Source organism: Odontesthes bonariensis, chromosome 6 (assembly GCF_027942865.1).
Source record: "Odontesthes bonariensis isolate fOdoBon6 chromosome 6, fOdoBon6.hap1, whole genome shotgun sequence".
Lineage (NCBI taxonomy): Eukaryota > Metazoa > Chordata > Actinopteri > Atheriniformes > Atherinopsidae > Odontesthes > Odontesthes bonariensis.
In genome coordinates this window covers 35984803-35997924 of record NC_134511.1, presented here as the reverse complement: position 1 = coordinate 35997924, position 13122 = coordinate 35984803, and the positions used below count along the sequence as shown (strand labels likewise).

General features: G+C 41.8%; 1 protein-coding gene across 1 annotated transcript; it reads left to right on the top strand.

Moving 5' to 3' along the window:
* Positions 1 to 7004: 7004 nt before the first annotated feature.
* Positions 7005 to 12966, top strand: cyp1d1 (cytochrome P450, family 1, subfamily D, polypeptide 1). Its single transcript, XM_075468590.1, has 8 exons — positions 7005 to 7452; positions 7885 to 8197; positions 8291 to 8908; positions 9703 to 9826; positions 9947 to 10036; positions 11640 to 11763; positions 11854 to 11940; positions 12077 to 12966. The coding sequence occupies exons 2-8, from the start codon at positions 7925 to 7927 to the stop codon at positions 12357 to 12359; spliced, it is 1599 nt and encodes a 532-aa protein (XP_075324705.1). The 5' UTR covers positions 7005 to 7452; positions 7885 to 7924; the 3' UTR covers positions 12360 to 12966.
* Positions 12967 to 13122: the final 156 nt, after the last annotated feature.

Here is a 13122-nt window from a genome sequence, read left to right as displayed (position 1 = left end):
ACATGTGGTCTTTGTGATAAATTTAACCAGTCTGTGTTCTGCACTTTTCCCTTGGTGGGGTAGTAAACTAGATAGGCTGGGCTGCCCTTGTCGTGCCCTACGAAAAGCCCCTTCTCACACCTCGGATCTAGTTTACCCTGGTGTTGTTGTTGGTATGAAAAACACTCTGACCCGAATTTGTGCATCTTGGCTAGATCACACTTCTTCCCTGTCAGTGCTGTGAACGGTGTTGTGCCGAGGTGCTTGTTAAAGCATCGGTTCCTGGTGTAGGCTGCTTCCTGAACGGCATAATGCCATAGGCTCTGTAAGCTGGGCATACACTGTGCGATTTTTGGCCCGATGTCGACAAGATTTTCACTCGTGCGACTATTTTGGAGATCGGGCCGAGTTTTGGCGTAATTGTGCGTCTCGCATCGTGTAGTATACATGGGGTAACGACAAACGATTAAGCCCTCCCGACCACCTCCCGATCAATCGGATGAAAATCAAACTTGTTTGAAATCCTGGTCGCCCCTCGTGAGGCTCTCACACAGTTGAAGCAGTTGCACGAGCCGATTTACCTCATCCTGTCACACTACGCATGCGCGAACATAGGTACGGAAGAGAAAATTGTCAACAGAAGAAGAAGAAGACAACAGAACAGCATGGCAGCGACCGGCGACCGAGTCCTACGTGTCGTGTAGTGTGAGCAGCCAGATCGTATCAGACCAACCCGATGGTCTGATACGATACGTACAGTGTGAGAACAGGAATCGTGAGCTGTGACGTTTTAACCCTTGCGATTCACTCGTACAGTATGAGCAGCAGCTGAATACCGCGATTGAAAAAATCGCACAGTGTATGCCCAGCTTTAGGTAAGTTACTGCCAATAAGCTTACACCTTGCCATCTCGAAGAGAGTGCGCCCTTCCCTCTCAGCTATCCCGTTCTGGTGTGGGAAGTAAGGACAGGACGTCTCGTGTCTGATTTTGTTCTTTCGCAGGAGTGTCTGCTTGTAAACTCGGTCCCATTATCTGACCGGACGCATTTCACACTGCCATAAGGCGCTACGTCAGCCAGGAATTTTTCAGTAGCCTGTATGGCATCACTCTTTGCTTTGAGAAAGTATGTGAAAACTACTCCTGTGCACACATCTGTGAAAGATTGCATATACCTGTAACCATCAATGGAACCATTGGTCACTGGACCAGCTAGATCAGTATTCACCAGCTCAACCTTGTCAGTTGCATTTCTGTTTCTCGTCTGAGTAAACTTCCTCTCTATGCGCACATGAAATTCCTTGTCAGGCTTACGCTTTGCACCTTTAATGTGCATGCCTACAGTTACATCCTGCAGTTTCAGTATGTCATCATAGTTACAATGCCCCATAATCTCGTGCCAGGTTTGGATGTCATGGCTAACATTGCACACATCATTCTCATCACACTCAGTTTGCAAGTAGTACATTCTGTCACACACTTGAATGTTAAACCTTGCACCATCAGGCGCCACAAGAACATTGTTACCTTCCTCGAAGAGTACCTTGACACTGTGTGCAGTGGCACACTTCACGGAGAACAGTTCTTGTGGGAATTAAGGAATGTACAGGGCGTTCTTAAGAGTCACTGTACATCTTCGTCCGTCGCTGTCTGTGAGACATACCTGTGCGTCTCCTCTGCCTTCCGCCAACCCGAATGTCCGCCTCCCGTCGGCCAGCTCCATGCTGTGGCTCTCCGGCTTGAATGAGCTGTCGAAGGACTTGAACCGGCTTCTGTCGTTAAGCATGTCGCCTGTGTCGACGATCAGCCCTTTTCCCTTGATCTGCCGCTGCTGCGCTGGCTTGCAGGTGTCCTCGGTCTCTGCCCGGAATGTGTAGTCGTCTCTCGCGGGTCCCCGCGCCTCCATCCGTCGTCCACCACTCACTGCCCGACCGCCACTGCTACCACCGCCGCTACCGCCGCCGCTACCGCCGCCGCTACCGCCGCCGCTACCGCCTCTGCTGTTGCTGCCACCGCCTCTGCTGCTACCGCCTCTGCTGCTGCTACCATCGCCGTGATTTTCAGCTCGAACACACCTGGAACTTTGCGCACGCTCTTTCTTCCTGTAGGCATTGTCGCTGTGGCTTGTGCTTTTGCAGGAACCGCACCAAACTTTCCTTGTGCATCCATCTTTTCGATGTCCCTTCTCTCCGCACCGCCAACACGTCATCTCTGTCGAAGATCCGCTGTTCTTTTTCTTCAGTGCTGTGCGGGCTTTTAGCACCCTTTCTCCCGCCATCTCGGCTACTGGCTCAGCATCCTCCGACGCCTCAAAGTTTCGTAGCTTCGCCTTGAACTCCGCCAGTTTCATCTCCGCTGAACTATGGGTTACCATCAGCGTAAACGGTTTGTACTTTTCTGGAAGTCCCCTCATAATCATCGCCATCATAAGACCCTCACTTGGTGCCTCGCCTGCACCTCTGAGCGCCATTAAGATCTGCTCTGCCTCAGTTACAGTCTCTGTATCCGCTTTCTTCAGCGAGGTCAATGTAATGTACATCGAAACAATCCGTGGCCTACCTTTGCCAATGTAGTGCTCTCTCAGCACTTGCAGACTCTCACGTCCCTTGTTTTTGGTGTCTCTGAATATCAGTCCCAAACTCACATTGTCCAGCAATGGCACTAACGCGCAGTAAGCATCAACATTCAGCTCCTCATCCTTGGCTCGTTCCTCAGCCGTCAGCGGTCCACCAGGCTCGTTCTGAATAGTCTCTTTTAATCCAACACGGTGCATACAACGCAGCATCCGTTCTTCCCAGAGCTCATATTCTTCGGCCCTACCGTCGAACTTTTGGTTCGCCATTCTCCTCAGCTTTAGCTTAGCTCCCCGGTTTTACCGCGCTAAACTAGCTACCACACTTTCCGTTGTTGCAACTATTGTCGTCGTTCCTGGGCCCATAACCTGTTAGCAGGAGTACTACTAACTCTTCAGCCTCTAGGGCATATTTATATTATTTAGCAAACAAAAAATGCTCTTCCAGCCAGGCCAATACAAGAGAACACTCATCTATATATAGGGGATGTGACGTCACCTATCAGATCACATCTCCTATCAAAATCAATAGCACCCCCTTGTGGTGTGGAACAGGTAAGTGGTACACAATACACATTTGTCAATCATACATATGTCAACATTCTGTGAGACTGGGTTGGTTTAGTAGGCGGCCTCTTTCCACCAGAGGAGAATTTGTAAAGAGGAATAAACACAACTAGGTCTTTCCTTCTTGTGATATCTTCCCTGCTTGTTGTCTAAAAGCAGATCAAAGACAGCACTAAACGCAGTGCTCAGTGTATCAAAGGTTCCCAGCAGGGTAAATTAATAGCAGACTCCCTGTAATTATAACCGCTCTTATCATTTTAATGAGATGAATCTGCCTTCCGCTCTAAGGAACTATAGCATCCTAACTGATAAAGGACCAGGAAATATTTTCCCATATTTATTTTGTTTCATCTAATCAAAACCACATTTCCATTCTCTATAATGAAAAACATAGACATACCATGTTTCCAAATTTATTTTGGACACCAACCATGAGAACTCAATTACCATATTACTATGATATGTTTTAATATTAAACAGTAACTGAACTAATCATCAACAGGCCAATCTGATTCATATAAAGATCATTATGATAACACTCACTATCTGCCCAGTAGGGATGTTTTGTCTGTCGGAAAGCATGGTACATGTTTGAATGAAAAAATGAAATTAAATGAAAATAAACAATAAAGTATAAAAATAAAGCAGCTGGTCATGATAAAAAACAAGAAGTTTCAGTTATTTTCAGAGACTTTAACTATCATTATTCTTAAGTGTGCTTGACTCCTTGTCACGAGACAATTCAAATGATAATTGGGATGTACATTTTTGTGAGAAAGCCAAACCAAAAATACAGTATGTTTGTGATATTCTGTACACTTCTTGTTATGTGCTAAATGACCTCTTTGAACGAACAAATCTGAACCAAACTCAGGCTCAGATGTGGATCATTCCTTGTGCTACATACTTGATAGTCATGACTCGATCACTTGGTGCAGCTTACCTTAGTCTAAAGAATTGGTGGGTCTGGGATTGGAGCAGGAAGGACCTTCACCACTGATCCATCTACATATGGAGATTTGTGGTCCTGGTTTGGACTCTACATCTGTTACCAGGCTGCAGCTCACAACTGCTGCCTGGCTGGGAGTTCAAGTCAGCATGTTTTCCCACTGAAAATAAAAGAAACTGAAACCGGCTTCTTTGTATGGGTATGTTTATGTTTAACCATACCCACAGACACCTGATTTTTAAAATGAATATGTGGATTACCGAGTTCGAGTAGGTCTTTTTTGTGTAGCCTTTGGATACCAGCCCAGATGAAGGGCCAGCATTGTCAGCAGGGTAACACTAACAGGTCAAGGACTGGCACCACAAAGTCTTACTGGCTCTGAACAGTGAATTGGGCCTCATTAAGACTGAGAGGAGGCAGGCCAAGACAAAATATTACCAGGGGTACTATATTGTGTAAAAACAACTTTGGACGTTGATCGTTCATTGGTTCCGTTCTAAGAAACAACTTTGAAGGTTTGCATGAGAAGATGAGAAAACTTTCCTCATATACACAGATACAACTACACTTAACTTATCACACTAAAGGGATAGAAAATGTTAGCATATTACTGTTAAATATGTATTAAGTTTTATTTTGCTTTCTTGAATAATCTTTAAATTAGGTATTCCAAAATTGAGACAGAAATTATATTTCTTTTAAATTTATTTTTTCAACACTGGTAAATAACTTGCTACTTTTGAAGCCATTATATTTCTTTCATTTCTAAGGACTGCCACACGAAACTTTAAATTAAATAAACATGAGGATTGTCATAATCTATTCATGTAATTTCTGCAATTTTGTGGCAAAATAGTTATGCAGCGAGTTTTATATTATCTCCAAAAACTGGTTGCCACCAGAAAACCCAAAGTGGGTTGAACTTTTCATTTGGTAGGCCGAGTGTTGTTACCTGTGGGTGAGGAGCTGGATGAGGTGCCTTTGTTTTGGTTCATTCTCTCTCCTGTCACAGGCAAACTGCAGCTATTCTCTGCCCCCTCTTGCCTCCAGAGAGTCTCTGAGCCTCCTTATTTATCAGTCACCCAGAAAATAGAACACTGCAGCTTTGGGACTGGTTCAACGGGAGTCATCTTTTTTCCTTTTTCGCTAAGGATCCCCCTGCACCATTCAAGTGGAACAAATCAGGGTTCCCTGTCAGGGAGACAGGCGCATGCACTTCACGGAAAATATGACTAAAGGAGGCAGCTGTGGTAAGTTAAATCTTTAAGTATTAGCCAAACAAAAATATTTATTTTTCAAACATTTTTGGGTATTCAATGTGTAGTAAACAAACTAAATAAATAGTCTCATTTTCAGCTCATTTTTCTTCAGTAGTGCTAAAATGTTGCCTGTAGCATTTCTAAATAATATTGATCTAATACTTTATGTAGAATTCGAAGTACCTACACTTATGTAAATTTGTCATTTTCTGCTACCCTACAAAAATAAAATCTCTTATTGTTTGGCTAAAATCCATGGCAATTCTTCTGCATGAGTGATTGCACGCATGGAAACAAAACAGTTTAATGTAGTTCAAATTAGCACCATCTTTTTTTTTTACACAGATAAGTTTAGCACAGTTTTCGGATATTGCTTTACCGAAGAGAATAAACTTAAACCTCACTGTCCCCAAGGAACAATGTAATCACATAACTTTGTCTGGTGAACTCATTTAGATTTGTAAATTCACACATCCTTTTGAGAACCACCCCCTGGGACAACACAACCTTTGTTATTACCCTTGCAAAAATTATGAAAAAAACTAAAAAACAGTGGAGTGGTCATGTATGCTGCTCTTTTTTTAAAAAAATACAAAAAGTCTGAATATTGTGATTACTAAAAATGTATTAAAAAAAATTCCCAAAAGGTTTTGGACCTGATTAGATTAAATATGTTGCAGATATTTTTGTACAACACCTATATTCATGCTACACCATTATCTTAAATGTCACTGCACTCCAGTTTAGCCAAATACTGGACATATGCACATGCTTATTGTGCACGCTTACCCGGTCAGGCTTTGAGGTTTTAACATATGTTAAATAACACATTGTTTTCCAGACATTTCACCATCCAGACTGGCTCCACAGAGTCAGTGTGTGTTTGCCAGAGCTAATGATGAGACAGACCGCCTCGGCCTGCACAGAATATGAACTACCAGGTCAAAGGAGCTGTCGCTTGGCCTGACAGCGCCTTGTTTCCAACGGCTTGAGTGAAAAAAACGGTTTGATGGGAAGTGAGAAAGAAAGGAGAAAGAAAGGGATGAAAGTTGAAAGAAAGGGAGATGGTTAAAGGACATTTAAGAGGCATATACAGTGGTCATGGAAAAATGAATGGAAACTGAGGGATGAATGCACAAGGGACAGGGTTGGAAAAGAAGTGAGATGAAAGGAAAGTGGCGAAATAGAAGAAATACAAACTGCTGTATGTGCCCAGGCTTAAAATCAGATTTGTATGTTGATATCAAGTGACTTTGTTGTTGATAAATTGTTGATTAATTATTCATTTTGTATCTTGTTATCAGGTGACTTTGTAGGTAAGGCCTACTTATGAGAATTGCAGTTGCAAAATGCTGCACAAATGTTGATCCATCTTGACAGATACGACAGCCATGATAACAAGTTTGAACTTCATCATTACTGCTACTGATATTCAGTATAACCAGCTGCTAAAAGTATCGATTTTGTGGGATACATGCAATAAATGAACTCCAGTCGCCTGAAAGCGTCTCGCCCTGCCTAAACAGATGGACAGCACCCCCTTCCGACACTGTACAGAAACTACAATCAGTTTCAGAACGAGACCTAAACTAAGCTTGCACATAAGCGTTTACACATTTTGAACTGCTCTGGGAGTTCAACGATTATTGTGTACAGATTGTGTACAGAGTAATTCATTTTTCAATCCCAAACGAAAATGGTATTGCTTTCTCTGAATAAGAATTGCATTTTTGTTGCCTTTGTAATCAGCAGATAAGTCGTTTGGTCCACATCTTTTGGAAGGCAGCCTGTACACGTACGGTTACCCTTTCAAATAGGTCTACATTCGAATAGAGGAGGAGGGCCTCCTGGTCACACTTGGTCACACCTGGTCTGCAGTTAAATAGGTCGGTGCAGTCGCTGGTCTCGCGGAGTCTTCTGCCGTGAGTAAAAGTTTGTCACCGTGTGAGTTTGTGTAGGTGGGAAGCTGCAGCCTCCTTTGCAGGGGGTCCAGCTGCTGCTGAGAGGGACGTCCTTGTGGACATAAAACCGACATAATTACAAGATCAGGAACTGAAACTTCTACCCGCTGAGTATATTGGTCTCTCCTCTCTCTGGTTTACACCAAAGTCACAGAGGACACTGTATGGTGAGTGTCCTTTAATCTTTCATTTGATCTGATTTTATGAGTTCAACGTTATTCCTCCTTTTGCGGATATGTTAGTTAGATGTTATTTTGTCCGACTTTTCAAGATTACACCCAAACTACTAGGATGAATTTTTCAAAATCTAATTAAAAATGTGGAGTATGGCGCAATTAAACATAGAAAAAGAATAAAAGAAAAGGAAAAAAGGGCATTGAATCCTTGTGCGGACTTGAACCACTTTATTAAAGTTTTTCAAACGGAGTATTAGTCTTGGTTTAGGGTGCCTCCTGAGAGTGCTTCTAGTTTTTTTTATAACCTGTTTTCTTTCCTCTTTCCTCCTTTGTTCATGTACAATTCCATTTTTTTTGGATTCTGACCATTGCAGTGCTGGCCTTATTTTCAGACAAGTTTCCACTTTCACCTCCTTCTGTTAGGAGTCTCTTTGCTCTGTTTCTCAGTATTTGCTCTAGCAACATGGGACTGATCCTGTCCGGGACTCTGCCCATCACAGAGAATCCTTGTGCCTCTCTGTCCACTGTCACTGTCGCTCTGTGTGTTTTCACCTTCGTCCTGATGGCCATCAAGCTGCAAAAGAGCATCCAGCATGACCCTGAGTTGGACCACACAAAATTCCCCCCTCTTCCAGGCCCTACACCCTGGCCCCTTGTCGGTAATCTGTTCCAGATGGGGGACCAAATGCATCTTTCTCTCACCCACTTGAGGCGCCAGTACGGTGATGTTTTTAAGGTATAAAAACTTTGGTTGTTTTGGTTTGTTAGGGCTTTATATAGAAAGAGCATTAATGTGTTTGTTTATGTTGTCATTTTTTCATTTCTTCAGTTGCGTCTGGGCTCTTTAACAGTTGTGATCCTCAGTGGGTACACCACCATCAGACAGGCGCTGGTTCGTCAGGGCGATGCTTTTGCTGGAAGACCTGAGCTTTTTACCTTTTCTAACATAGCTGATGGGAACAGTATGACCTTCAGTGAAAAGTATGGACCTGCATGGGTGCTCCATAAGAAGATGTGCAAGAATGCCCTCAGGTCTTTTGCCCAGGCTGAGCCAAGGGGATCCGGGGCCACCTGCCTCCTGGAGGAGCATGTGTGTGCCGAGGCCGCTGAGATGGTGGAGATGATTCGTGATCAAGTTGTTAAAGCAGAAAAGGACCTTGACATGAAGGGTATAGATCCCGTGGTGCCTCTGGTGACCTCAGTGGCAAATGTTGTGTGCGCCCTCTGTTTTGGGAAAAGGTATGACCACGATGACGAGGAGTTTCTGACTATTGTCAACATCAACAATGAGGTCCTGAAAATCTTTGCAGCAGGGAACTTGGCTGATTTCTTCCCGGTGTTTCGCTACTTTCCGAGTCCCTCTCTGAGAGAGATGGTCAAGTACATTCGTAGAATGAACGGATTTATGGAGCAGAGCATTGAGGAACACATCAAGACCTTTGATAAAGTAAAGAGGCCTGCAAACACACGTTGAGATAGAAGTTGAATTTGAATGAAAAGGAAATTAAACCAATGCTGAATTACTGATGGATTGACTATTTCAGATCAAATTAGTTTGTTTAGCTCTGGATGCTGCCTGTTTGATGTGAAATAATATGTTGAGGGTTGAGGGTGCACATGTCCTTGTGGTTTGTAGCTAAAGACACAAAGAAAATCGAAACATATTTCACCAATCCAATTTCATACGCCTTCCTTTAAAAAAAGAAAAACAACAATTCATTAATTTAATTGAATAATCTTTGACATGATTAATATTGCATTTATTTATGTAATTTGATCTACTATAAGGTGACTGCAAAATATAAACAGAATATTTTCAGGACAAAGGAAAATATACTTTTGCGGATGGCGTGTCAGTAAGTGTTGTTTTATTTAGCTCTGCCCACTAATTTGTTTCCCACTATTTATTCTGGCATTGCACTCCAACCGTAGTAGCTGTGAAAAAAACAACTAACATGTACCCTGGGACAGACCTTTGTTCTTGTGCAGATTGGCTAAAATGCATGCACGCACTCTAATTAGGAATTAGCAACCTAGTGGAAGACACGTGTCGTACTATGACTGAATACTGTTAGTTCCCTGATTAAAGCTTTTAAATTTCAAAACTAATTTTCTACATTATCAGAGTCACTCCACGATTAATAAAGATTGAGCGTGAATTTTGAACATTGATAACAACAAGGCGTGACAGCAACATTGTGAATGTTACATTTCCTGTTATGTTGCATGTGTGTTTTACAGAACTGCATCCGGGACATTACAGATGCCCTAATTGCACTTTGTGAAAACAGAGAAGAAAATAATGAAACCTCTCTCCTTTCGAGCTCTCAGATCATTCACACTGTCATAGACATCTTTGGTGCAGGTTAGACATGAATCATATCATTAACTGTGCCGTTAATGACTTTAGTGATGGCAATAGATCATACTGCTGAGATGGATGCATGCTTTTCACTGCAGTTGTGTCGTTTCTGCTCTTTTAAAGGGTTTGACACCATTATTGCTGGTTTACAGTGGAGCCTGCTGTACCTTATCAAGTTTCCTGACACCCAGGACAGAATACATCAGGAGATAGGTATTGTTTTGTGGCATCAATATGAACACAATGTATATTGTACAACATACTCTATTCTCCTTTTCCATACTAAATTAAATCTTCGGAAGAAATATAACCGGAGGGAGCTCTAATTGAATACTACGGAAGAGTATTGGGGCCAGGCATAAGAAAAAATAATTAGATTTTGCCTGTCGAGAATAAAGTCGAAATGTCGAGATTAAAGTCGACATGTCGAGATTAAAGTCGAAATGTCGAAAATAAAGTAATTAGATGATGGACCAGAGGAGTTGACTTTTTTCTCGAAAATTCGACTTTATTCTCGACATGTCGACTTTAATCTTGACAGGCAAAATATTATTATTTTTTCTTATGCCTGGCCCTAATACTCTTCCGTAGCTTACAGAGCAGTACTGCATCCTATGAAAAGAAAACAGAGGCAGGCAATGCTAAACACCAAGAGCCTGTCCACTAGCCACTCTCATGAAAGATTAATCCACAAATAGCAAGTTGCTCATCAGTGATTCCTTGTAGCACAACACTAATGAGACTGAGTTTGTGTCTGCTGGATTATTATAGATAGAGGCTTGCTTTACATACAGTTCATCCTAATGTTAAAAATATGAAAGACATTCTTTGGTCAATACCAAATGTCGCTGTTGATTATAACATGCAGCAATAGGAGTTTGAAACACTGAGCGAGTAGGTCATTCTCCACCAAATATGCCCTGGACTTGCAGAGGCAGCCAGGTGTCTGGGATGTCTGTGGTTTTAAGTAATTTAGGCAGAATAAACATGATAAAAGCCCAACAATAGGTAACCTGAGGGCCCTTCTTCGACAGACGGGATCTGACAGCCACCAGAGAAACTCACAAAAGATCAGTCCAATTTGCTGACATCAGAGGTACTTTTGAAGCTCGCTGGGTGAACTGTTGCTGTCTGTTCTAAAGCACGTTGCATTTTCACAGTGACGGGGAGAGGGAGGGGGATTGTAAGAGGTGACAGTATGAATCAGAACGGAGAGGGGTTAGAGAGTTCTACAGAGACACAAAGGCAGTAACACGCAAGGCACTGAACGCCCAGTTCCACATTCTTCACTTACTCATCATCGCATACTGAAAAAAAAAAAAGGTTTTTGATAAACAAATTAGCTGAGAGGCTGTCTGTTTGTTCAGACTCAAACTGCTTTACAATGAGCTACCACTTTACTGGGCACATTATTAGTGTGGCCGGACATATAGAATTAACATATTTTGTGCATGATCTTACGGCTTTTTATTTCTTTAAAAACATAATGCAATCATTTAGAGATAATTTAAATGCTATATTCAATTCAGAATGACATAAATATAATAGATCAAATGTTGAATCTAAGAAATGTATTTTTTTAAGAATGTTTCCTCATTTTTAATTTGATGCCAGCAATATGTTATTAACAAGCTGTTAGAGGAGTAATTTCTTAATCTACAGTTTAGACAGTACCCCGGCTCTTTTAGAAACAAGGTTGTAAATTGTTGGAAAGTCGAAAGAAACACAACCTTTTAGCTTTTGATTTTTTTTTTTTTCTCCTTTCGTAAGTTTCTTGTTGGATTTAGTGCGTGCTCTTTTTTTCTTTTTGTTTTAGATGACCACATTGGCTCAGCGAGAATGCCCAGATTTTCAGATAAGCCTAAGATGCCTTTCACAGAAGCATTCATAAATGAAGTGTTCCGTCATGCTTCTTATGTCCCTTTCACCATACCTCACTGGTAAGCCATAAGGAGTTTCGTTTGCTTCATGTCAATGTTTACAGTGTATAAAATATTGACAAGGCTTTCTATTCATTTTCTCCTCTTCAGCACCACAAGAAACACAACCCTGAATGGATATTTCATTCCCAAAGATATGTGTGTCTTCATTAACCAGTATCAAGTCAATCATGATATGTGAGTAACGACAAGAAAAGACGCTGTACTATTTTTTTATTTGACTTGCTGCTGTATCAAGTGAGAAATTTTTACACCTTTCTTCTTTTCATAAAAACGTGTCTTATTGATCTTCGCATTTTTCACTCTAAATCAGTGATCTTTGGGGTGATCCGGACAAATTTCGCCCTAACCGCTTCCTGGGTCCGCCTGGACAACTTAACAAGGAACTGATAGAGAAGGTACTCATCTTCGGCATGGGAAAGAGGCGCTGTCTTGGTGATGGATTTGCACGTCTGGAGATGTTTGTCTTTCTCACCACTCTGCTTCATGGGTTGCGGCTTGAAAATGTTCCGGGACAGGAGCTGGATCTGAGCACAGATTTTGGGCTGACTATGAAACCACGTCCATACAGGATTACAGTCTCATCAAGATTTTAGACCATATGACAACCAAGCACACAGAGCTATTGCATCTCTCATTACTGTTCAAACTAGAGTTGATGTTTTGGCAAATGTGCACAAAAACCCAAATGAACAACAACAGGGTAATATATGCATAAGGTGAAAAAGAGAATGGGTCATTGTATCGAACACAGTATTTGTTGAAACGATCTGGATCATTCAGAGGGCTTCTGTGCATGTACATGCATACAAAGATTTCAGTCTCCAAGTCCCACAACATTACAAATAAATATAGCTTGAAAATAGTCCCTCTTTAAAAGCCTTTATCTCAATTTATTACTTATAGTTACACACTGAGAGAATCTGAAACACCCTCAGTTATGATGATTCAAAATTTATCCATACTTGTCATCTTTCTTTTTCCTCTTTCTTGCCTTAACTTTTCTCCTTTTCACGTTCTTTAATCTGTTAGACATCTTTTATATTCCTACTTCCTTACACTAAAGGAGAAAGTATCACTGAGCATATACTCACTATAGATGATACTTATATTTTTGTGATGACTTTGAAAATAAAAGTAGAGCCAGTAAAGAAAAGTGAAATCATTTGAACATGTCCATATCATCCGTCCATCCATTTTCTATACCTGCTTTATTTAACTTAGTGTAGTGGGGTGGGGGGTGGGGCCTATCCCAGCTGTCATTGGCTGAGAGGCAGGGCACACCTTGGACAGGTCACCAGGCCATCAGGCCATCACAGGGCCGCATAGAGGCAAACAACCAGGGTCAATTAAGAGAGC